Source organism: Pan troglodytes, chromosome 19 (genome assembly GCF_028858775.2).
Source record: "Pan troglodytes isolate AG18354 chromosome 19, NHGRI_mPanTro3-v2.0_pri, whole genome shotgun sequence".
Lineage (NCBI taxonomy): Eukaryota > Metazoa > Chordata > Mammalia > Primates > Hominidae > Pan > Pan troglodytes.
Genome location: NC_072417.2, coordinates 11023746 through 11048792, shown reverse-complemented (window position 1 = coordinate 11048792; position 25047 = coordinate 11023746). Strand labels below are relative to the sequence as shown.

The window sequence follows — 25047 nt, the reverse complement described above, 5'->3', positions numbered from 1 at the left end:
AGACAGAGTCGTTTCACTCTATTCCCCAGGCTGGAGTGCAGTGGTGCAATCTCCACTGCAACCTCCACCTCCTGGGCTCAAGCAATTCTCCTGCCTCAGCCTCCTGAGTAGCTGGGATTACAGGTACCTGCCACTGCACCCAGCTAATTTTTGTATTTTTTTTAGTAGAGACAGGGTTTTGCCATGTTGGTCAGGATGGTCTTGAACTCCTGACTTCAGGTGATCCACCTGCCTTGGCCTCCCAAAGTGCTGGGATTACAGGCGTGAGCTACCACGGCCAGCCTATGATGTTCGTTTTTATTACTTGGTGTAGATGTTGTCTCTACTGGGTATCTCTATTTATTAATAAGTGTTGGGAGAAACCTTGAAACTTTATCAATATCCTTTTCCTCATCTTTCACTTATCGTGTAATTTATTACTAAGATGATTGACAATGATGATTTTTCTTCTTTTTTTTTTTTTTGAGGCAGTGTCTTGCTCTGTCGCCCAGGCTGGAGTGCAGTGACACAATCTCGGCTCCTGGGTTCAAGTGATTTTCCTGCCTCAGCCTCCCAAGTAGCTGGGATTATAGATGCTCGCCACCATGCCCAGCTAATTTTTTTGTATTTTTAGTAGAGACGGGGTTTCACCATGTTGGCCAGGCTGGTTTGGAACTCCTGACCTCAAGTGATCTGCCCACCTCGGCCTCCCTAGATGTTGAGATTACAGGCATGAGCTGCCGCGCCCAGTCAAATGGTGATTTTTCTAGCTACATCATTTCTTCTGCGTTTATCAGTTGGCATTCTACTTTAAGAAAAGCTGTCACTTCTCCCCCTTACGTCTATGTCAGCATGGACTCATGGATTTTTATATTTTATTCAGTAGGTTGTAGGCATCACTATCTCTTTTATTTTTACTGTATTTTGGAATAAATGTATACCTATAGGAAGATTTCACAAATAGTACAGATTTCTTATGTTCCCCTTCACCCAACTTCCCCTGATGTTGACATCTTATATAACCACAGCAGAGTTGTCAAAACTGGCAAGTTAACATTGGTACATTACTATTTAATAACCTGCACACCGTGTTTGAACTTCACCAGTTTTTCCATTAGTGTCTGTTTTTCCTTCCAGGATTTGTCATTGTTATTTTAGTACTCAAATTGTCCCTGACTTGGCCAGTGGGAGCCTCTTAAAGCTGGCTCTTCATCCTTTTTACATGCCACTGTCATTTTTTGAGCACCTCCTTCCTCTCTGGCACAATAAAATATACTAGGCTTATCCTGTACTTTTGTATCCCAGCCCTGGAGTCATCCATTTCCCCAGGCATTTCTTGTTCCTTTGGTGGAGGATGACATTTAGAAACCAAGTATGCTCATTGCTGCTCGGTGTCATTGCTTCCAGATTGCCTTGGCTGAGAGAGCTAAGAAATGTATGTGTGTATAAACATACGTGTATATGCCTCTATAGCTGTGTGTACACCTGCTTCTATATTAGAACCTGTGCATTTTATGCTGATGCCTTCAATTCTAATCTCACACCACAGGGTTTATTTTAGCCTCTCCCATTCAACATTGGCAACTGCCTTCTACAACAGTGAGAAATTTGGGTCCTAGCATGCTCAGTATATTTACCTATTTGCTCAATTTGCCTGTATGTAACCCATCTCCCAGCTGTGCTCAAGCCACACCTTGGCTCCCCAGCCCCACTGGCCACACCAGAGCAACATCCTCAGCCCCAGCAAAAAAGAAGAGGAAGGGATGCAAATTAGTGTGAGTACCCTTGAATTAAGAAGCTCTAGGGTCGGGCATGGTTGCTCGTGCCTGTAATCCCAGCACCCTGGGAGGCTGAGGCAGGTGGATGGCTTGAGCTCAGGAGTTCGAGACCAGCCTGGGTGACATGACAAAACCCTGTCTCTACAAAAAAAAAGCCCACAAAAATTAACCAGGTGTGGTGGTGTGCACCTGTAGTCCCAGCTACTCAGGAGGCTGGGGTGGGAGGATTGCTGGAGCCTGGGAGGCAGAAGTTGCAGTAAGCTGTGGTCATGCCGCTGCACTCCAGCCTGGGTGACCCTGTCTCAAAAAAATAAATAAATGAATAAATAAATAAGTTATCTAACTTTCCGGGGATCTTCAGCTGCCTTGACCTTGCTCACCTGCCTTGCCATCTTCTGGCTACTGTCTTTCTCTCCCTGTGCCTCACTGCTTGACATTCCAATTAGAATATTGTTTCTGTGAATGCTGACTGCAGGCCCACCAGAGAAACGGCCTTGGCCATCCATGGATAAACCCAGTCTGCAATGGCATATTTTTCCTCCTCACTTTAGTTTTTCCCTCTACTGATACCACTCTGCAACCGTCTTCATTCCTAGGGCGTGTAATTTATCAGTGGAACTCCCAGCAGTATTTGGGGAAGGAGGTATTTCCTTCCTTCTCCCTTCCCCTCCCCTCCCCTCCCCTCCCCTCCCCTTCGACAATGTCTTGCTCTGTTGTCCAGGCTGGAGTGCGGTGATGGCATTATAGCTCACTGTAACCTCAAACTCCTGGGCTCAAATGATCCTCCTCCCTCAGCCTCCCAAGTAACTGTAACTACAAGCACACACCACAATGCCTAACTAATTTGTTTATTTTTTTTTAGAGATAGGGATCTTACTTTGTTGCCCACACTATTCTCAAACTCCTGGCCTCCTCCTAGCCATACATGGTGATGGACGCCTGTAGTCCCAGCTACTTGGGAGGCTGAGGCAGGAGAATTGCTTGAGCCTGGGAGGTTGAGGCTGCAGTGAGCCATGATCATGCCACTGCACTTTGTCCTCGGTGACAAAGCAATACTCTGTCTCAAAAAAAAAAAAAAAAAAAAAAGAAATGTGATCAGATTGGATCATGTATTCAAAACTAATGAGCCTTATGCATTCCCATTGGGGTAACTTACATTCTTCTGTTCTGTGAAATACTGGCTACTGATTTTCTAATGTCTCATGTGGCATCAAAGCATGCTGATGCAGGGCGAAAGATGGAAGGCAGGGGAAGCTTTGCCCAACTGGTTTATTTCTCATCCACTTGAAAGAACAATGTCAGAAGTAACCGAGTAGACATCCTGTAGACATTCTACAAAGTATAGATCTTTAGAGTTTTTTGAAGTGAACATTTTCTTTATGCTGTATGATCATAATTAGTTTATAATCTTACTCATTGGGGTGGCTCTGAAATAGGAAGCAAGTAAGTAAGTATCCATCTTCTAGGGGAACAGGTGAGTGATGAAAATAGAAGCACATCAGAGTTGGCCGGCGCGGTGGCTCACGCCTGGAAGCACATCAGAGTCGGCTGGGCGCGGTGGCTCACACCTGTAATCCCAGCACTTTGGGAGGCTGAGGCGGGCGATCACTAGGTCAGGAGTTCAAGACCAGCCTGGCCAAGATGGTGAAACCCCATCTCTACTAAAAAAAAAAAAAGCAAAAATTAGCCGGTTGTGGTGGTGTGTGCCGGTAGTCCCAGTTACTCAGGAAGCTGAGGCAGTAGAATCACTTGAACCTGGGAAGCAGAGGTTGCAGTGAGCTGAGATCACACCACTGCACTCCAGCCTGGACAACTGAGTGAGACTCAGTCTCCAAAAAAAGCAAAAAAGCAAAAAACAAAAACAAAAAAAAACCACCCATGTCAGAGCTCTGGTCCCTGATTTGGTTGGCACTATCAATTTAGAGATTAGAATCTCATAAGAAGACCCCAGGGGAATCTTTTGCCTTCTGTTCCATGTTCTCCTCCACTGCACCGGCCTCCATCCCGTTTCCACCTTCCCACCCTCCATTCCCATCCCCCAGGAACAAAGTGTGGAGGTTGATCAGCTAAGTATGTATCGAGCACTAGCATGAAGCTTCACTCCACTCATTGGCATGATGGGTGGGCCGGGGGCAGCAGAACCAACATAAACATCATTCCTCCTCTCAGGGAGCTTGTGTTAACAGGCACGAAACAGATGATTCTACCTCCTTCGCCATTTGTACCAACTTTAGTTGATAGAGGTGACTGGCTGGAGTGCTGTCTCAAGAAGGATTCTGGAATCACAAGAGAGATCAGTGAAAAAAGGGCTCCTTGTTGATTAGCATTGCCTGCCATGGCCCAGGATGGGAGAAGATAGGTTATTTCTTGAATATATGGCATCCTCGCACTGTCTAATAAAGTGTTAAATAAAGTGTTGGTGGGTGGCAGATGACAGAAGTTGCAGCTGCTGCGGGTGAGACCTGGATGAGCTTGAAAGGGGAGTGGACAGGTGGTGGGAGAGTGTTTTGGCCAGGACGTCACACAGGCCCAGTGACCGGGAGTAGGCCAGCAGGGGAGCCCTTGCAAGGAACAGTGACCGGGAGTAGGCCAGCAGGGGAGCCGTTGCAAGGGAACAGTGACTGGGAGTAGGCCAGCAGGGGAGCCGTTGCAAGGGAACAGTGACCGGGAGTAGGCCAGCAGGGGAGCCGTTGCGAGGCCCAGTGACCGGGAGTAGGCCAGCAGGGGAGCTGTTGCAAGGAACCTCTGGCTGGAGTGTTGGGTCAGCTGTGGAGGAGAGGTGGGAGATTCAGTGGGAAAGTGAGGCAAGAGAGGTTATGGGGAACAAGGGTGGTGGCCATGAAGCTTTCCGAGGTCAACCAACGAGATCCTTCCCTGCTTTCTCACTATCACCGCAGACAGAGACCTAGCCTAGGCCAGAAGCTCTTTGAGGGCAGAGTGGTTGTATCTGGATATAATAGACTTTCTTTTTCTTTTTCTTTCTTTCTTTTTTTTTTTTGAGACAGGGTTTCGCTCTTGTTGCCCAGGCTGTAGTGCAATGGTACGATCTCGGCTCACTGCAACCTCCGCCTCCCAGGTTCAAGTGATTCTCCTACCTCAGCCTCCCGAGTAGCTGGGATTACAGGCACCTGCCACCACGCCTGGCTAATTTTTTGTATTTTTAGTGAAGACGGGGTTTCTCTATATTGGTCAGGCTGGTCTCAAACTCCCGACCGCAGGTGATCCACCCGCCCCGGCTTCCCAAAGTGCTGGGATTACAGGTGTGAGCCCCCACGCTGGGCCTATAATAGACTTTCAATAACAAAAGCCTTTGAGTAAAATGTCAATTTTCTCCTATTCCTGCTAATTGGTGGTATGTGTGGTTCTTGTCTTTTTCTTCCTTACCATTATATAAATACATTTTTAAAACACAGCTGGATTCCTATAGCCTTAAACGGCAACCTAAAAAGATGCAACATGTCAGGAGTGGTGGGAACCCTTCCCATTCTTCACACAGCACAGCTGTGCAGGCAGCAGTTACTGCAGCTCTGCTGGATCCTCACAGGTGATGACACAATTCAACAAAACAATTACAGGGATGTTTGAATGGGAAATGGGAGAAAAATTGCAACTCTCATCCCCACTGTGGCCTGAGGCAAGTCTGGAGCTGCTCATACCCTGTTTTTGTTTTTGTTTTTTTTTCCGGATATCAAGTCTTGCTCTGTTGCCCAGGCTGGAATGCAGTGGTGTGAGCTCGGCTCACAGCAACCTCCGCCTCCCGAGTTCAAGGGATTCTCTGCCTCAGGTCTCAGCCTTCCAAGTAGCTGGGATTACAGGCATGCGCCGCCACACCCAGCTAATTTTTTTTTTTTTTTTTTTTTCTGAGACAGAGTCTCGCTCTATTGCCCAGGCTGGAGGGCAGTGGTGCAGTCTTGGCTCACTGCAAGCTCCGCCTCCCAGGTTCATGCCATTCTCCTGCCTCAGCCTCCCAAGTAGCTGGGACTACGGGCACCCGCCATCACGCCCGGCTAATTTTTTATTTGTATTTTTAGTAGAGACGGGGTTTCACCGTGTTAGCCAGGATGGTCTCGATCTCCTGACCTTGTGATCTGCCCGCCTTGGCCTCCCAAAGTGCTGGGATTACAGGCATGAGCCACTGCACCTGGCCCACACCAGGCTAATTTTTGTATTTTTAGTAGAAACGGGGTTTTGCCATGTTGGCCAGGCTGGTCTCGAACTCCTGTCCTCAAGTGATCTGCCTGCCTCGGCCTCCCACAGTGCTGGGATTACAGGCTTGAGCCACCACACTCTGCCCATACCCTCTCTTTTCCTAAGATTTTTTTAAACCTTTGATTCTGGAAGTTCTAAGAAAAAACTAAATTGGAGGAGAAAGAAACCATTATAATACATTTCACAGTTTCTCTTTGTTTAGGCATCTGTCTCTTGGGCACATTTAGGTTCGTGATGTCTAAATATGTGCTGGCATCATAACCTTTTTGTTTTTAGGAAGTAGAGTGCTTAAAGGCTTGAAGCTTAGAGCCAGGCTGCTTAGTTTTTAATCGCGGCTCTCCTGTTTTCTTGCTGTATTACTCTGGACAAGGTACTTAGCTTTTTTGTACTTAACTCTTTGAAAAGGAGGATAGTAATAATACATACTATGTAAGTTTATTGTAAAAAGTAAATGAGCTGGGCGCAGTGGCTGACACCTGTAATCCCAGCACTTTGGGAGGCCAAGGTGGGTGGATCACCCGAGGTCAGGATGTCGAGACCAGCCTGGGCAACATGGTGAAACCCTGTCTCTACTGAAAATAAAAGTTAGCTGGGCATGGTGGCGTGTGCCTGTAGTCCCAGCTACATGGGAGGCTGATGCAGGAGAATTGCTTGAACCCTGAAGGTGGAGGTTGCAGTGGGCCAAGATCGTGCCGCTGCACTCCAGCCTGGGCCAACAGAGCAAGACTCTGTCTCAAAAAAAAAAAAAAAAAAAAAAGAGGAAATGAAGTTCAGTGAGATGGGTATAAAGCATGGACATAACACCTGGTGCATCTCAAGTGTTCAGAAAACGAACACTGTCATGATTTAGGGTTTTCCTTTTTGGAGGGGTAAACGGTACTAATATGATAGAAGGATCAGTTTCTTTAGCATTGGAGTCTAGGCTCAGCTCTGCCACAAACTTTGTGATAAACTTTCTAGGACTTAATTTTCTCATCTTTTAGCGGGACCAGTAATACCCTATCTTGCTTACAGGGGTTTGGAGTCCAATATGATAATGAAATGCCTTGAAAAGTATAAAGCACAAATGTCAATCGACTTAGAGATTAGAATTTCATATGTCAGATTTTATTACTGCTGTTGTAGGAGTGGTGGTGGTAGTGAATGATGATATTGATTAAAATCGATCTGATTTTAAGTTTTAAACGCAGTAGGAATGATTACTTGTGGCAGTAGTTTATGTACATTGCAAACGAGCACATTTGCTTTACTTTTCTTGAAGTAAAATAACATTTTTGGTTTTTTTTTCCTCCTAGGAACCTCGGAGAGCTGATAGATCGGTTTGTGGCTGATTTCAAAGCCCAGGGGCCACCTAAGCCCAACACTGATGAAGGGGGTGCCGTGCTCCCCAGCTGCGCCGACCTCTTTGTCTACTACAAGAAGTGCATGGTGCAGTGCTCTCAGCTCAGTACTGGGGAGCCCATGATCGCCCTGACCACCATTTTCCAGAAGTACCTCCGAGAATATGCCTGGAAAATCCTCTCTGGCAACCTGCCCAAGTGAGTCCTGTTCTTCATAGTCTGAGTGGTGGCAAATAGACCTAAATATGGGAATCTTAAGGAAATCCACTCTGAAGTTGTTTACTAAACCACCAAGAGTATCAAGGAAGAAAGCACGCTTCCTGAGTTCCCGAGGGCCTGAAGCTATTTCCTCTCTGACATTCCACAGCTGATCAAGACCATCAGAGGAAATGTCCACACTGGCTGCCCACGTGGGCACATCTTACCACGGTGGACTCGAGAACCAATCCCATTGTATACCTATTTAATTTTCATGGATTCAGCTATAGATACTTGGCACATACAAAAAAAGTGAGGTTGTGGTGGAAATAACTGATAAATAGCTTAAGCAGTTTCACCCAAGCCTCTTTTGGTGAGATGATGCCCCGGAGTGATGGGTTGGAGGAATGAATCTGCTTTTTCCTCATTCCCAGTAGGTTCCAAGTCCCTCTTGTGGTGCACACTTCCTGCCATGCTGGACAGAGCCTAATGTTTCAGATGTGGTAGGATTGGGGGGCAGCTACTGCATAGCTCCCAATTATGGGGACTATTGTGTTATCCTGAGGCATTAGAACTGGACATAGCCTAATGTTTGAAGATGCGGTAGGATTGGGGGCAGCCGAGGCAGGAGGATCACTTGAGGTCAGGAGTTTGAGACCAGCCTGGCTAATATGGTGAAACCCCGTCTCTACTAAAAATACAAAAATCAGCTGGGTGTGGCAGTGCATGCCTGTAGTCCCGACTGCTCGGGAGGCTGAGGCAGGAGAATCACTTGAACCCTGGAGGCGGAGGTTGCACTGAGCCGAGATTGTGCCATTGCACTCCAGCCTGGGCGTTGCAGGGAGACTCCGCCCTAAAAAATAAATAAATAAATAAATAAATTATGTATAATCTCACTACCCAAAGAGAACGTAACTTTTTGGTATATATTTTCCCGTTCTTGATAGATACATAATGTGTGTGATCTGCGTGCTTTTGTTTGTTTGTGTCATGGAATTGGGGCTATACTGCTTATAGCTTTATTCCCTGCAGCTACCGTTTAACTTCATCGTGGGAGCATTTTCCCACGTGTATTAGTCAGCGTCTCAACAGAAAAAAATGGCATACTCAGCTGGGATTATGTCAGTAGAGAGACTGTTCACAGAAGTGGGGGCAAGGTGAAAGGAACCAACAGAGGATTCTGAAGCATCCAGATATGAGTGGGTAGTGGTTACTACCATAGAACTCACTCAGTAGCTGGGGCTGCCCCAAAAACCTATAGTCACAGGAGGATGTGTGATGGGTGTTGGCCTCTTGAGACACTTAGGGCCTTGGGCAGGAAGCATGTATTAACATTCGCTTATGGCCTCCACCAGCACACACGAGTCCCCGTGCAGACTTCTCTTAACATTCGCTTATGGCCTCCACCAGCACACACGAGTCCCCGTGCAGACTTCTCTTAACATTCGCTTATGTTCTCCTCCACCAGCACACACGAGTCCCCGTGCAGACTTCTCTTAACATTCGCTTATGGCCTCCACCAGCACACACGAGTCCCCGTGCAGACTTCTCTTAACATTCGCTTATGTTCTCCTCCACCAGCACACACGAGTCCCCGTGCAGACTTCTCTTAACATTCGCTTATGGCCTCCACCAGCACACACGAGTCCCCGTGCAGACTTCTCTTAACATTCGCTTATGTTCTCCTCCACCAGCACACACGAGTCCCCGTGCAGACTTCTCTTAACATTCGCTTATGTTCTCCTCCACCAGCACACACGAGTCCCCGTGCAGACTTCTCTTAACATTCGCTTATGGCCTCCACCAGCACACACGAGTCCCCGTGCAGACTTCTCTTAACATTCGCTTATGGCCTCCACCAGCACACACGAGTCCCCGTGCAGACTTCTCTTAACATTCGCTTATGGCCTCCACCAGCACACACGAGTCCCCGTGCAGACTTCTCTTAACATTCGCTTATGGCCTCCACCAGCACACACGAGTCCCCGTGCAGACTTCTCTTAACATTCGCTTATGTTCTCCTCCACCAGCACACACGAGTCCCCGTGCAGACTTCTCTTAACATTCGCTTATGGCCTCCACCAGCACACACGAGTCCCCGTGCAGACTTCTCTTAACATTCGCTTATGGCCTCCTCCAGCACACACGAGTCCCAGTGCAGACTTCTCTTAACTGAAAGAAACAGGGTAGGTAACCATCTTTCGTGCTCCACACGGTCCTAAATGAGTTCTGCACATCAGGAGATTCCAAGCTAAAGAGAGGACAGCTCAGCAGCCTTCCCTTTGCATATTAGACCATCCTAGTTAATGTGACTAATGGCCGGCTGATGATTCAGATTAACTAAAATAGGAATCATCTCTTCCTATTTCTGACGGTGAGAGAATCTAAACAGATGATAGTCAAGGTGAGGTCAGTAGGAAAAGGACTCATTGTATGTGAATTGATTTGGACCATGTCCAGCCTTTACTTCCCCCTTTTCTTTGTCTTAAAATAATGTAGTTTCCAGTTCAGGAAGCAAATTAGAAATTCCACGCTGACTTGTTCCTGTTCCTTTTCCTCAGAACCACAACGAGCAGTGGAGGGCTGACCATCAGCAGCCTCCTCAAGGAAAAGGAGGGCTCAGAAGTAGCCAAGTTCACTCTGGAGGAGCTCTGCCTCATCTGTAACATCCTGAGCACGGCAGAGTACTGTCTGGCCACCACCCAGCAGGTGAGCCATCCTGGCTGCCCACTCACCACCTCCTTTTCCTGAACCCTCTGGGCTGCGTCGCTCGGCGAGTAAGAATATATGTCCTAACATGGCCACAGACAACCTTGGGTCAGACCAGTTGGCCTGCCACAGAGGAAAGCTCAGTGTCCAGCCATAAGGCTGCCCAGGCAGCTGTCTTACAGAAAGGCCTTGTTAAAAGAAGACTGGGCAAGAAAGTATGACTGGTCACCTCCCTGGAGTTGTGTAAGCTCCTCAAAGGGCATGACCTGTTAAAAGTAGGTCAGTAGCACTCCAATCCATATGAGAAAAGCAGTAACAAGCTTGTCTGTGCTAGGACCCAGCCTTTGGTGATGATGAGTCACAGCCAGTTATTCCTTGCTCAGAAGTGTTACTAAGTTAAGCAGAATCCTTTGGGCTTTTATGTGGCTTCTGAAATTTACATGGCATTTTCAATCTGCCTCAACAAATAGCCATTGTTTGGGATGCTGACGTTCAGGAACTGGGGGACAGGAAAGGGTGATGCCTCTGCTGGAGGCCCCCACATGGCCATAGTTCAGCAACTGATGGAGCAGAAGGAAGACCCAGAATAACCTTTGATTCAGCCTTTAACATGGAATTAGAAATCCTTTTCACACTTGGTCTGGGATTCCCCTGAGGCCAAGAGAAAGAAAGTAATTTGGAAAGGTTCTGCTCTTCTACCCACTTTGTATTTATAATTTACAGATGCCTAGACCACAAGAAGACAGTCATAAGTGATAGTTCAGACAGCCCAGCTTGGAGCTCCTGTGTGCCAGGGCAGCAATATAGCAGGTCAAATAGGAAGTGTGTCCACCAAGGCCCCTCGGTGGCACATAAGCCAGCCAGAGGCAGAGGCAGCAGCACACTCTGCCTGGGGACCTGGTCATGTTGAGTTGGGAAGGTCATGACCTTCCAGGGTTTGGCCTTGGAGCCACAGAGCAGTCCGTTTAGCCCCAGGCCACTCCCCAGGTAAGATGGCACTATCTGTAAGGACCTCCAAGGCAGGGGTTCCAGAGTTCTTTCATGAAGAAACACTGTTTAACTATTTTGGGTGTGCACAGAAAGAAATACAATACGTGTAAATATGCTATTTTAAAGGTAAAATAACCGTAGTATTTAAAAAAAAAAAGATCCCTTTTAATCCCATCATCCTCAAATAATCATATTAGCAATTTGGGGTATTTTTTCAATCGTTATTCATAGACATAGTTTTGTATGTTACAATCTTAATTCACTGTTATATCCTTTTATTGTTAGTGTCATACATAGCATTAGCATTTCTCCTGTCATTATAATGATAGTAATAATCATAACTATCATTACAGGGTCATTATTACTATCATTGTTTATGGCCACATAATATTTCTCTTTAAGGGACTATACCATAAATTATTTATTTATTTATTTATTTTGAGACAGAGTCTTGCTCTGTCTTCCAGGCTGGAGTGCAGTGGCCATGATCTTGGCTCATTGCAGCCTCCGCCTCCCAGGTTCAAGCAATTCTTCTGCCTCAGCCTCCTGAGTAGCTGGGATTATAGATGCCCATCACCACCCCCGGCGAATTTTTGTATTTTTTTTTTTTTTCAGTAGAGATGGGGTTTCACCATCTTGGCCAGGCTGATCTCCAACTCCTGACCTTGTGATCCACCTGCCTTGGTCTCCCAAAGTACTGGAATTACAGGTGTTAGCCACTGTGCCCGGCCTTATACCATAAATTATTTAGCAAGTATCCCTGAGCATTGTTTATAGTGCTTCAAATTTTGCTTTTTTTTTGAAACGGAATCTCTCTCTGTCACCCAGGCTGGAGTGCAGTGGCACGATCTCGGCTCACTGCAAGCTCCCCCTCCCGGGTTCACGCCATTCTCCTGCCTCAGCCTCGCGAGTAGCTGGGACTACAGGTTCCCATCACCACGCCTGGCTAATTTTTTTTAATTTTTAGTAGAGACGGGGTTTCACTGTGTTAGCCAGGATGGTCTCGATCTCCTGATCTTGTGATCTGCCCGTCTCGGCCTCCCAAAGTGCTGGGATTACAGGCGTGAGCCACTGTGAGTAGCTGGGACTACAGGCACCCGCTACCACACCCAGCTAATTTTTTGTATTTTTAGTAGAGACGGGGTTTCACTGTGTTAGCCAGGATGGTCTTGATCTCCTGACCTCGTGATCCACTCACCTTGGCCTTCCAAAGTGCTGGGATTATAGGCGTGAGCCACCATGCCCAGCCAAAATTTTGCTTTTATAGATAATCCTGGCAGGGTACAGTGGCTCACGCCTGTAATCCTAGCATATTGGGAAACCAAGGTGGAAGGATCGCTTGAGGCCAAGAGTCCAAGACCAGCCTGGGCAACATAGTGAGACCTGGTCTTTACAAAAAATTTAAAAATTAGTTGAGTGTGGTGGTACATGCCTGTGGTCTCAGCTACTTGGGAAGCTGAGGTTGGAGGATTGCTTGAGCCTGGGAGGTCAAAGCTGCAGTGAGCCATGATCACACCACTGCACTCCAGCCTGGGTGACAGAGTGAGACCCTGTCTCTAAAAAACAAGATAATCCTTACAAAGAATGTCTTTCTGAATATAGCATCTTAAATGTTTTGCATTAGTTTTCTAGAACAGACCCTTAGAAGTTCTAGAAATAAGTTGAAGACCATTTTGATGACTGATGATACAAGTAGCCAATTATTTTTTATTTAGTGAAAATTGTTTTTATTGATTACAAAAGTAATACATTCTTAGCACCTTTATTGTGATCTCTAAATACAATTTTCCACTAAAAGAAACCAGAGATTCCTGGAGAAATGACTAATTCCAGGTCAAGGGCAGGAAATGTACAAGATGAACCAGAGAACATCATGTTATACAAAAAGCAAGAAAAATATCAAAGACTATTAGTGTCATCTCAAGAGGACCCAATATAGTGGGTTGAAGTGTCCCCCCAACCCCAAAATATGTCCAAGTCCTAGGCCTTGGGACATGTAAATGTGACCTTATCTTGGTAAATGTAATTAAGTATCTCAAGATGAGATGGTCCTGGATTTAGGGTTGGGGTGGGGGGCCTTATCTAATGACTGTTGTCCCTTGAAAGGAGAGAGAGATTGAACACACAGAGATACAGGGAAGAAGGCCGTGAGAAGGAGGCAGAGGCTGGAGTCAGACTTCTATGAGCCAAGGAACATCAAGGATTGCCAGCAAACACCCAAAGCTAGAAGAGAGGTGTGAATAGTTTCTTCCTCAGAGCTTCCAGAAGAGTGGGGGCGCGGTGGCTCATGCCTATAATCCCAGCACTTTGGGAGGCTGAGGAGGGTGGATCACTTGAGGTCAGGAGTTTAAGACCAACCTCGTCAACATGGCAAAACCCCGTCTCTACTAAAAGAATACAAAAATTAGCCGGGTGTGGTGGCTTCTCACTTGGCAGTCTCATTCCCCAAGCCTCAGGTCCCCGCTTCAGTATCACCTCCTGAGAGAGCCCCTCCTTGACCACCCCCCTTCGGCAGAGAGCCCCTCCTTGACCACCCCCCTTCAGCAGAGAGGCCCTCCCGGCCACCCCCTTCAGTAGGCAGCTCCCTTATTCCAGAACTGCCAAATTTCTTTCCTAACACCACAAAACCGAGGTTACATCTCGGCTGGCTTACTTCCTTATTATCTGGCGCCCCCATTAGTTTTAAGTTACATGCCAGAAAGTCTACTTTGTTCACCTCTGTTCATTAGCACCAAATACAATGCCTGGTACATAATAAGTGCTTAATAAAGATCTCTTGAAGGAATAAAAGAGCCCACTCCTGAGATAATGGCATTAATCCATGATGATGCCAGAGCCCTCATGACCTCATACCTCTCAACACTGGCATCAGGGATTAAGCTTATAACACATAAACTTTGGAGAACACAATCCAACCACAGAACGATGTTATGAATTGCTATCGTAAATAGTTTTTAAAAAAAATAAACTACACTTTTAAGGATACTTTTACATTTATAGAAAAATTGCAAAGATCGTTTGTATGGTTCCCATATACCACTTACCCAGTTTCCCATATTATTAACATTGATATGAAATATTTGTTACAATTTATGAACCAATAATGATGTATTATTGGTGTTGCTTTTAAATTTTATTTTCCAGTTCCTTGTTGCTCAGATTCTTTTTGTTTAATATGGGGTCTCAATCTGTTGCCCAGGCTGGAGTGCGGTGGTTTGATCACAGCTCACTACAACCTGGAACGAAAGCGATCCTACCCTCAGCCTCCCAAGTGGCTGGGACTACACTGGGACTTCAGGCACCTGCCACCATGCCTGGCCAGTATTTTTTTATTTTTTGTAGAGATAGGGTCTCACTATGTTGCTCAGGCTGGTCTTGAGCTCCTGGGCTCAAGTGATCTTCTTGCCTCAGCCCCCAAAGTGTTGGGATTACCGGGTGAGCCACTGGGCCCAGCCTGCTCAGATTATTAAGTCTCTGGTTTCTTCTCATTTCCCTTTGCCCCCTCTGCAATCTTTTCTTAAAGAAACTGTGTTGTTTGCCCTGTAGATTTTCCCAAGTTTTGGATTTTGCTGATTGCACCCACGAGTATTAATGGACATTTTACTTTGTCTCGTATTTCCCATAAATTGGTAGTTAGATGTAGAAGCCTGAGCTGATTCAGATTCTTTTTTACAGAAAACTACATCATAATGATGTTTTTTACGTCTGTCATCAAGATACATAATGTTTGGTTGCTCTTTGTGTGATGTCAGCAGCCTCTGATGCTCAAAGCCCAGATCCATTATTCCATTAGGAGGTATAAAGAATGATACTCTGGCCGAGTGCAGGGGCTCACGCCTGTAATCCCAGCACTTTGGGAGGCCGAGGTGGGCGGATCACCTGAGGTCAGGAGTTCGAGACCAGCCTGGCCAACATAGTGAAACCCCCGTTTCTACTAAAAATACAAAAATTAGGGCCGGGCGTGGTGGCTCACGTCTGTAATCCCAGCACTTTGGGAGGCTGAGGCGCGTAGATCACGAGGTCAGGAGTTTGAGATCAGCATGGCCAACATGTGGCCAAAAAATGAGGAGCCTGGAGGGCTTAGAAAGTGGGGGTGCGGCAAAGCAAAGCAGTGGGTCAGCAGGGCTGAGCAGGCCATGTTTCAGGAAGAGGAAGAAGGAAGTGTGAAGTATGAAGGTCCTGAGGGTGAAGGACCCTGGTGTCTCCCAGAAATTTAAGAGGCCAGTGTAACTGAAGCCTAGCAGGCAAGGTGGAAAGTGGCAAGACGGGGCCAGAAAGCTGGGCAGGACCCAATTCATGGTTAGGAATTTGGATTTTATTTTCGGTGTCATAGGAAGAGGCTGCTGAAGAGTTTAAGCATGATAAGCCTGTGCCATAATTTGTTTTATCCTTTGTAAATACACATGTAGATTGTTTCCAGCTTTATGAGAACAGTATTGATCTGTTTTGTTCACTGAATAACTCTTATTCTGTTACACAGCCTGAACAAAGCGGGCTCTCAGTAAATATTGGTTGAATTAATGAATGCTGCAAAAAATACTTGCGTATCTTTGTATGTTATTCTCCTTATTTCATTGAAATGCATTTCTAGTTGTGAAATTGCTGGTTTAGGCAATATGTGTATTTAAAGTTTTGCTTTTTGAAAAAATTGCCTTCCAAAAAGTTTATACTAGTTTATGCACCCCAACAGCATTTTCAAATTTAAGACAAAACATTGGTTATTCTGGCCTGGCACGGTGGCTCACACCTGTAATCCCAGCTGTAGTCCCAGCTACTCAGTGCTTTGGGACACGGAGGTGGGTGGATCACCTGAGGTCAGGAGTTCAAGACCATCCTGGCTGATATGGTGAAACCCCGTCTCTACTAAAAATACGAGATTAGCCGGACATGGTGATGCACGCCTGTAGTCCCAGCTACTCGGGAGGCTGAGGCAGGAGAATCACTTAAACCCTGGAGGCAGAGGTTGCAGTGAGCCAAGATCGTACCATTGCACTCCAGCCTGGGCAACAAGAGTGAAACTCCATCTCAAAAAAAAAGGCCAAAACATCAGCTATTCTTAGAGTTTGTGTAATAGGTTTACAGTGCTAGATTAATCAACTCCCAGGGATATCTCCCAAGTATTCACAAGTCTTGGTCCCGTTATTTTTCTTCGAGCTCCAGGAGCATGTTGAGTGTTTCTGTCCCCGGCTGTCGGCTGATGACGGCAGGGACCACATTTCTTTTGTTTACCACTGTATCCCCAATGCCTTAATGAGGTGCTTGGCCCGTAGTAGCATTCACTGACTATTTTAGCTGGTTTTACTGCTACTCACCACCAAAGGTTTCCAATGTGGATGGGCAAGTCTGTAGTTCATGGGGCAGGGAGTATCTTAAAATCAGCGTCTTTTCAGAATGAGTTGATGTGAATTATTGATGTGTCGTAAGAAACAAGTACTGCACAGTGCTAAGGGCACAGGCTCTGGAGGAAGTTTGATTCCTGGCCCTACCACTTCTATCTTGGGTAGGCCCCCCCTCTATTTTTCTGATCTGTAAAATGAGGATGATAATAATAGAATCTTCCTCATAAGGTTGTAAGATTGGCCAGGCACGGTGGCTCACATCTGTAATCTCAGCACTTTGGGAGGCCAAGGCAGGCAGGTCACCTGACGTTGGGAGTTTGAGACCAGCCTGGCCAACATGGTGAAACCCCGTCTCTACTAAAAATACAAAATTAGCTGGGCGTGGTAGCGCACGCCTGTAGTCCCAGCTACTCGGGAGGCTGAGGCAGGAGAATTGCTTGAACCCAGGAGGCAGAGGATGCAGTGAGCCGAGGTCGCACCGCTGCACTCCAGCCTAGGCAACAAGAGCGAGTCTCAAAAAAAAAAAAAAAAAAAGTGTATGGAATTGTGCCTGAATCATCAAACTCAGTAAATGTTAACTATTATTGTGATGGTACTTCTGTGGATAATCATTAACCATGCATCCATTTCTTCTGTTTTTCAACAGCTAGAAGAAAAACTCAAAGAAAAAGTGGATGTAAGTCTGATTGAACAAATCAATCTGACTGGAGAGATGGACACGTTCAGCACGTATGTACCCTGCACGCACTTACTGGCTGCCTGCCCTTTCTCCACTACACAGCAGCGTTCAGCACGTATGTACCCTGCACGCACTTACTGGCTGCCTGCCCTTTCTCCACTACACAGCAGCGTGCAGCACGTATGTACCCTGCACACACTTGCTCGCTGCCCTTTCTCCACTACACAGCAGCGTGCAGCATGTATGTACCCTGCACACACTTGCTCACTGACTGCCCTTTCTCCACTACACAGCAGCGTGCAGCACGTATGTACCCTGCACACACTTGCTCACTGCCCTTTCTCCACTACACAGCAGCGTGCAGCACGTATGTACCCTGCACACACTTGCTCGCTGCCCTTTCTCCACTACACAGCAGCGTGCAGCACGTATGTACCCTGCACACACTTGCTCGCTGCCTGCCCTTTTTCCACTACACAGCAGCGTGCAGCACGTATGTACCCTGCACACACTTACTGGCTGCCTGCCCTTTCTCCACTACACAGCAGCGTGCAGCACGTATGTACCCTGCACACACTTGCTCACTGCCCTTTCTCCACTACACAGCAGCGTGCAGCACGTATGTACCCTGCACGCACTTACTGGCTGCCTGCCCTTTCTCCACTACACAGCAGCGTGCAGCACGTATGTACCCTGCACACACTTACTGGCTGCCTGCCCTTTCTCCACTACACAGCAGCGTGCAGCACGTATGTACCCTGCACACACTTGCTCGCTGCCTGCCCTTTCTCCACTACACAGCAGCGTGCAGCACGTATGTACCCTGCACACACTTGCTCGCTGCCCTTTCTCCACTACACAGCAGCGTGCAGCATGTATGTACCCTGCACACGCTTGCTCGCTGCCTGCCCTTTCTCCACTACACAGCAGCGTGCAGCACGTATGTACCCTGCACACACTTGCTCGCTGCCCTTTCTCCACTACACAGCAGCGTGCAGCACGTATGTACCCTGCACACACTTGCTCGCTGCCTGCCCTTTCTCCACTACACAGCAGCGTGCAGCACGTATGTACCCTGCACACACTTGCTCACTGCCCTTTCTCCACTACACAGCAGCGTGCGGCATGTATGTACCCTGCACACACTTGCTCGCTGCCCTTTCTCCACTACACAGCAGCGTGCAGCACGTATGTACCCTGCACAGACTTGCTCACTGCCCTTTCTCCACTACACAGCAGCGTGCAGCATGTATGTACCCTGCACACACTTGCTCGCTGCCCTTTCTCCACTACACAGCAGCGTGCAGCACGTATATACCTTGTACACGCTTGCTCACTGCCTGCCCTTTGTCTACTACACAGCAGCGTGCAGCACGTATGTACCCTGCACACACTTGCTCACTGCCCTTTCTCCACTACACAGCAGCGTGCAGCACGTATATACCTTGTACACACTTGCTCGCTGCCTGCCCTTTGTCTACTACACAGCAGCATGCCTCAGGCTGTTGGCTTTAGTCACTGCAGAACCTAAGAGGTTTCTGTTGGGTCAGAATGAGTCCCTACTGGCCACTAAGAAGAAGCTTCAGAACTGGGCTGCCATTGTACCTCCTCAAATGCAGTTGCTCTTTTAGCTTATGGGGTCTTCATTGTCTCACTGTGAAGAATAACCACAGAGAAGACATTCTCCCTTGGCCATCGCTGATCTGCCCCCACCTAAACCCACAGAAGGCCAGGCCTACCTTCAGTGTTTTAAAGTATAAAGTATAAATGGCTTAAATGTAGCCACTGAGGGAATAAGAGTGTGGGAGTGGCAGGGGAGGTCCGTCCAGGAAATTCTAACAGTAAAGCCGTCTTTCCCTGTTAGGACCTTGTGGTATTTTTGTTGTGGTCAGTTTCTGTTCCACTGCCATTAAATGAGACAGGCATGGGCCAGGCCTCAGCTTTCACATCAACCACTTATTGACGAAGAATCAAAATTCTCTTCTTAGTTTATTTCCTCCACTTTTCTTAACTTTTTATTTTCTTCAGTGCTGACTTAAACATTTTTGGGAAGCAGGTTCTTTTGGAGGAAGATGTGAACAGGGATACTGGGGTGGTGATTAGGGAGACTGACCGTGGGATTCTGTATCCTGACTGGGTGAGGACACACCCAGATAAAACCAGGACATGAAGAAAGAGCCAAGCTGTTCCTCCGCTGTCATTCATTAAAGCTCAAACTTTGCCAATGAAATGATGAATGTGATTTTTACACAGGGGCCTGAGTGTCAGTCATTCAGACGGCCGTTGTTTGAAAGGGTGACCACAGTGATTTGTTTGATTTTCAGCGTCATCTCCAGCAGTATTCAGCTGCTGGTTCAGGATCTGGATGCTGCCTGTGATCCTGCCCTGACTGCCATGAGCAAGGTAAGGTCTTGGGAAATGGCATCCTACAAACTAACGAGAGCAGCCCAAGGTGGCTTCTATTGGCCCTTGTCTGTAGCTTCTCCAGGCTCATCGGAGCGTAAAGGATCAGCTGAGAGGAGAATGGAAAGGCCCCCGGAGTTCCTGAAAGCACTCAGTTTGTGTCGCACCCACGTCAGTTCAGTTGCTTGTCCTTTTAGAATGAGACAGAGCATCACAGTATTGGAGGATGGCAAAAAAAAAAGAGACGAAGTAAATGTGTTTGATGAGTCTAAAGGAGATGTTGTCTGTGGTTTATTTATATTTTTTTAGAGACAGGGTCTCTCTCTGTCACTCAGGCTGGAGTGCAGTGGTGCCACCATGACTCCTTGCAGCCTTGACCCTCTGGGCTCATCAGTCCTCCTGCCTCAGCCTCCCAAGTAGCTGAGATCACAGGTGCATGCCACTGTGTCCAACTACTTTTTAAATTTTTTGTAGAGCTAAGAGTCTTTCTATGTTGCCCAGGCTGGTCCTGAACTCCTGGCATCAAGCAGTCTTCCCACCAAGGCCTCCCAAAGTGCTGGGATTACAGGCATGAGCCACAGTGCCCAGCTGAGATGGATCATTTTTAATTACTGAGCGCTACCTCATGTTCCTCTCATGTTCCTATTTTTGGCTTTTATGTGCCTATGCCTTTTCTTCCCAAATGAATGTCAATTCCGTAAGTGCACAGACCATGTCTTTCACCCCTCTTTTATCTCTCATGTAGTCTTGAATATGGGAGATTCATTTTTGTTAATTAAAAACCAATCAGCCATGTTCCTTTATTTACGTATTATCTTTGATTAGTATCTGACACATGCTGAAAACCTTGGTGTGGTCTCACCAGAATGGGTGTTTTCATTAGTGCTTAAAGCAGTAACTTCTGACTCATTCTTCATTCTTGCCCACTGAGAGGTTTTTCCAACTCCTTCTGAGCTCTGGTGCCAATGCAAGAGTATTTGATCAGGTTGTGAACTCTGGTTTTCTAATATCGTGGTGGCCCATCAGTCAGCCCTTGGCCCTCAAGTCTCCTCCTTTGGCACTTACCGAGCGCTACCTCATCATCCTATTTTTGACTTTTATGTGCCTATGCCTTTTTTTCCCAAATGAATGTCAATTCCGTAAGTGCACAGACCATGTCTTTCACCCCCTCTTTTATCTCTCTTGTAGTCTTGAATATGGGAGATTCATTTTTGTTAATTAAGTTGGAAATGGGCCTTTGTTATGCTAAACCCAAGTAACATGCAGCTGCAACTCTAGAACTTTGTAGAGCAGGGGTTGGCAAACTAGAGCCTGGGAACCAGATCTGGCCCACTGCTTGTATTTGAAAATAAAGTTTTATTGGAATACAGCCATGTTCCTTTATTTATGTATTATCTATGGCTGCCTTTTTGCAGTATAGTGGTAGAATTGAGCCATTGCAACAGAGACTAGCCCACAAAGCTAAAAAAATTAAATATTTACTCTCTGGCCCTTTACAGAAAAAGTTTGCCAATGTCTGCTCTAGAGTCATAGGCTCTTGTAGCAAATTCTGGAGAAACAATTTATCTAGGTTATACTGGCCAGTACCAGAGGGCAGTGGGAGGAACACTAACTTTAGAGTCAGACAGACCTAACTCCTCCAGGGTTTCCTTTGGGGTGTTGAGCAAATGATTCACCTGTCTGGGCCAATGTGACATCATCTGGGCCCACATACCCCAAGTGAACTGTGGATCTCTGCCTCCCAGCATTGCTGTGAGGATGAAACATGGAACGGACGGGTCTAGTGCCAGGCACATAGTAAATGCTCATTAAATGTTAGTTCCCTCTCCCTCTTGTCAGGAGGAGTGACCATGTCACAAGGTTGTGTAAGCAGACATTTGGTCTGAATTTGGTTTTGCAGTAGATTGTAAATATTTAACAAAAATAAGATTAAAACCAAAATGTAGGCTTTAGGGTTTTATGAACTGAAGTGGCAAGTCCTAAAATAGCTGATGTCGCAGTTTTATTCAAAAAGCTGATCTTTTCAGCAGTCCGGTGCTGATGGGTACTTCCAGTATTCTCAGCATTCACAGGAGAACACTCTGAGCAGGCAAAGTGAGGCCAGTCCATCTGCTTAGAGGATTCATGTTGCCAGCTCTCATGATCCCCTCGCTGCTGGTAAGCATTCTCTACATCCTGAGTGGGATCTGTGCCAGCTGCCATCTCTCCTGAACTGCCGCACACTTCAGATCGGAATGCAGCTGCCGAAAGAATTTTCACATTCACCAAAGGAAGAGTGGGATTTTTTTTTTTCAATAAAATCACGGTTGGAAGGGGTTTAACACTGCAAGTGTTGCTTATACGAACTGTCGGTTCGTTCGGTGGATTTCCCTCAAACCCTGCCCCGTCCCACCCTCCACTTCTGCCCCGTGCCCACACCAGCAAATACGAACAGAGACCGTGCCTCCAGAGTCCTTTGTTTATATCATAGGAAAACCACAGACTTGGGAACGCAGCAGCTGGGAGGCCATTACTTTTTGTCTGAGTCTTCTGGAGTTCTAGCAAAATAAAATCCATGTGATGGAAATAAACAAGCCAAGTGGTCACAAATTGATTCAACACGCATTCTGTGTTCTTGATGCCTGCATCCTGTTTTGTGTAGTTTCTTCTAGGATTTAAAAAAACTTTTGTGATAATGGTTATTTCTGTCTCTGATTCTGTCATTTTTGCTGCTGGTTAAACAGTTCAGTTCAGACCCTGCCCAGCACAGTGCTGGGAGCTGCAAGGCTCAGAAAGGCATAAACCCTTGGCTAAGGTGTTTAGATTCCAGTAGCTGAGGGCAAGAGATGTGTAAGATGACAGCAACACCCAGTAACTTTAATATAAGAGATGAGGAAATCAGTGCCGTAAGAAAAGTACAAAATACACCCTTTTTAAAGAGGGAGGAGTTCATATCCAGGTGGGGAGGCAAAGAAGGCCCTCGTAAGGAAGTGGTGTTTGAAACAGATGAGGGCGAAATTCTGAATGAGTTTGTGATTAGGAGGGCAGTTCAAACGGGGTGAAAACATGAGTAAAGAGAGGTTAGGGAAGCTAAAGAGCTTGGTTCAAACTGCCAATCTCATTCAACATCCCAGGGGCTCCTCAGGCTACTCCTGTACTTGGACTGACAGAGTTAAGATTGGAAACGAGACTGTCCTCAAGGAGTCTATACCCTGCTGGGAAGAAAACTGAGAACAACCAATACTGTAAATAAGTGTATCTTATAAATGTCAGAATGACTGTTGGCTGGCCAAAGTGGAGTGTAGTCATTGGATGATTCCAGAAGGACTGTTGGCTGGCCAAAGTGGAGTGTAGTCATTGGATGATTCCAGAAGGACTGTTGGCTGGCCAAAGTGGAGTGTAGTCATTGGATGATTCCAGAAGGACTGTTGGCTGGCCAAAGTGGAGTGTAGTCATTGGATGATTCCAGAAGGACTGTTGGCTGGCCAAAGTGGAGTGTAGTCATTGGATGATTCCAGAAGGACTGTTGGCTGGCCAAAGTGGAGTGTAGTCATTGGATGATTCCAGAAGGACTGTTGGCTGGCCAAAGTGGAGTGTAGTCATTGGATGATTCCAGAAGGACTGTTGGCTGGCCAAAGTGGAGTGTAGTCATTGGATGATTCCAGAAGGACTGTTGGCTGGCCAAAGTGGAGTGTAGTCATTGGATGATTCCAGAAGGACTGTTGGCTGGCCAAAGTGGAGTGTAGTCATTGGATGATTCCAGAAGGACTGTTGGCTGGCCAAAGTGGAGTGTAGTCATTGGATGATTCCAGAAGGACTGTTGGCTGGCCAAAGTGGAGTGTAGTCATTGGATGATTCTGAGTTGACGGAAGGAGACTTCCTTGACAAGATGGATTGAGCCTGGCAACTTGGTTAAGTCATTTTCCTGGGAGACCTCATTCTCATGGAAGGCATCCCATGGCCTCTTCCTTGGTTGGCATATAGAGCTTTCATTATCTATCTCTTTACTCCACTGCTAGGTCAGTTTCTGCCGCTCACTCCGGAGTATGTGCCCTGTTCTCCAGTCGCAGCCATGTTTACTTCCCTGAATGCATATTGCTCTTTTGCGGCTTCCATGCCTTTTCTCATTTTATTCTTTCTGCCCAGAATTTTCTTCCTGCTATCGTCTGCCCAAGGAGCACGTCCTTTAAGATCAAGTTCAAATGTCTGTCCCCATTTAAAAACCTGAGGTATAATTCATATACCACAGAATTCACCCTTTTAAAGTATACAGTTGGCCAGGAGCAGTGGCTCACTCCTTTGGGAGGCTGAGGAGTGCAAATCATTTGAGGTCAGGAGTTCGAGGCCAGCATGGTGGGACCCTGTCTCTACTAAAAACACAAAAAATTTGCTGGACATGATGGCACACACCTATAGTCCCAGCTACTCAGGAGGCTGAGGTAGGAGAATCTCTTGAACCTGGGAGGCTGAGGTTCTAGTGAGCCAAGATTGCAGCACTGCACTCCAGCCTGGGTGACAGAGTGAGACTCTATTTTATAAATAAATAAATAAAGTGTACAATTTAGTTGTTTTTAGTATATCCACAATGTCATGAAACCACCACCACCATCTAATTCCAGAACATCTTCATTACCCCAAAAAGAAACCCCGTACCTCTCAGCAGTCATTCTACATTCCCCTGACAACCATTAGCCTACTTTCTGTCTCTATAGATTTGCCCCTCCTGACATTTTGCATACATAGAATCATATGGCATGTGGCACATCTTGTGCCTGGCTTTCTTCACTTAGTGTAGTGTTTTCAGGGCATGTGCATGGTGGGGCATGTGTCAGCACTCCATTCCTTTTTGTGGCTGAGTAACAATCCATCATATGGATAGACCACATTTTGTTTATTCATTCGTCTATTGGACGTTTGAGTTATTTCTACTTTCTAATTTTGAATAATGCTGTGAACATTCATGTACAATTTTTCGTGTGAACATGTTTTCAGTTCTCTTCAATATGTACCTAAAGGCCAGGCGTGGTGGCTCACGCCTGTAATCCCAGCACGTTGGGAGGCCGAGGTGGGCAGATCACCTGAGGTCAGGAGTTCAAGACCAGCCTGGCCAACATGGCGAAACCCTGTCTCTAATAAAAATACAAAAATTAGCCGGGTGTGGTAGCGTGCGTGCCTGTAATCCCAGCTACTTGGGAGGCTGAGACAGGAGAATGGCTTGAACCTGGGAGGTGGAGATTGCAGTGAGCCAAGATTGCACCACTGCACTCCAGCCTGGGTGACAGAGGGAGACTCTGTCTCAAAAAAAAAAAAAAAAAAAAAAAAAAAAGAGGATCTAAGGGACCTAAGGAATGGAACTGAAAGAGCCGTATGGTCAATTTATGTTTAACATTTTGAGAAACTGCCACACTGTTTTCTGAAGTGACTGTGCCGTTGTACCTTTCCAC

General features: G+C 46.5%; 1 protein-coding gene across 5 annotated transcripts in view; it reads left to right on the top strand.

Annotated features, from left to right (window-relative positions):
- VPS53 (VPS53 subunit of GARP complex) overlaps positions 1–25047 on the top strand; it is a 240471-nt gene that overhangs the window by 157376 nt on the left and 58048 nt on the right. For all 5 annotated transcript variants that reach the window (XR_010152741.1, XR_010152740.1, XR_010152739.1 and 2 more), the window contains 4 exons: positions 7262–7504; positions 10066–10213; positions 17189–17271; positions 19546–19624. Coding sequence is in view for 1 of the 5 variants with exons in the window: in XM_009431509.5 (XP_009429784.1) it covers positions 7262–7504; positions 10066–10213; positions 17189–17271; positions 19546–19624 (553 nt within the window). In the remaining 4 variants the exon portion in view is untranslated. The remainder of the gene's footprint in view (positions 1–7261; positions 7505–10065; positions 10214–17188; positions 17272–19545; positions 19625–25047) is intronic.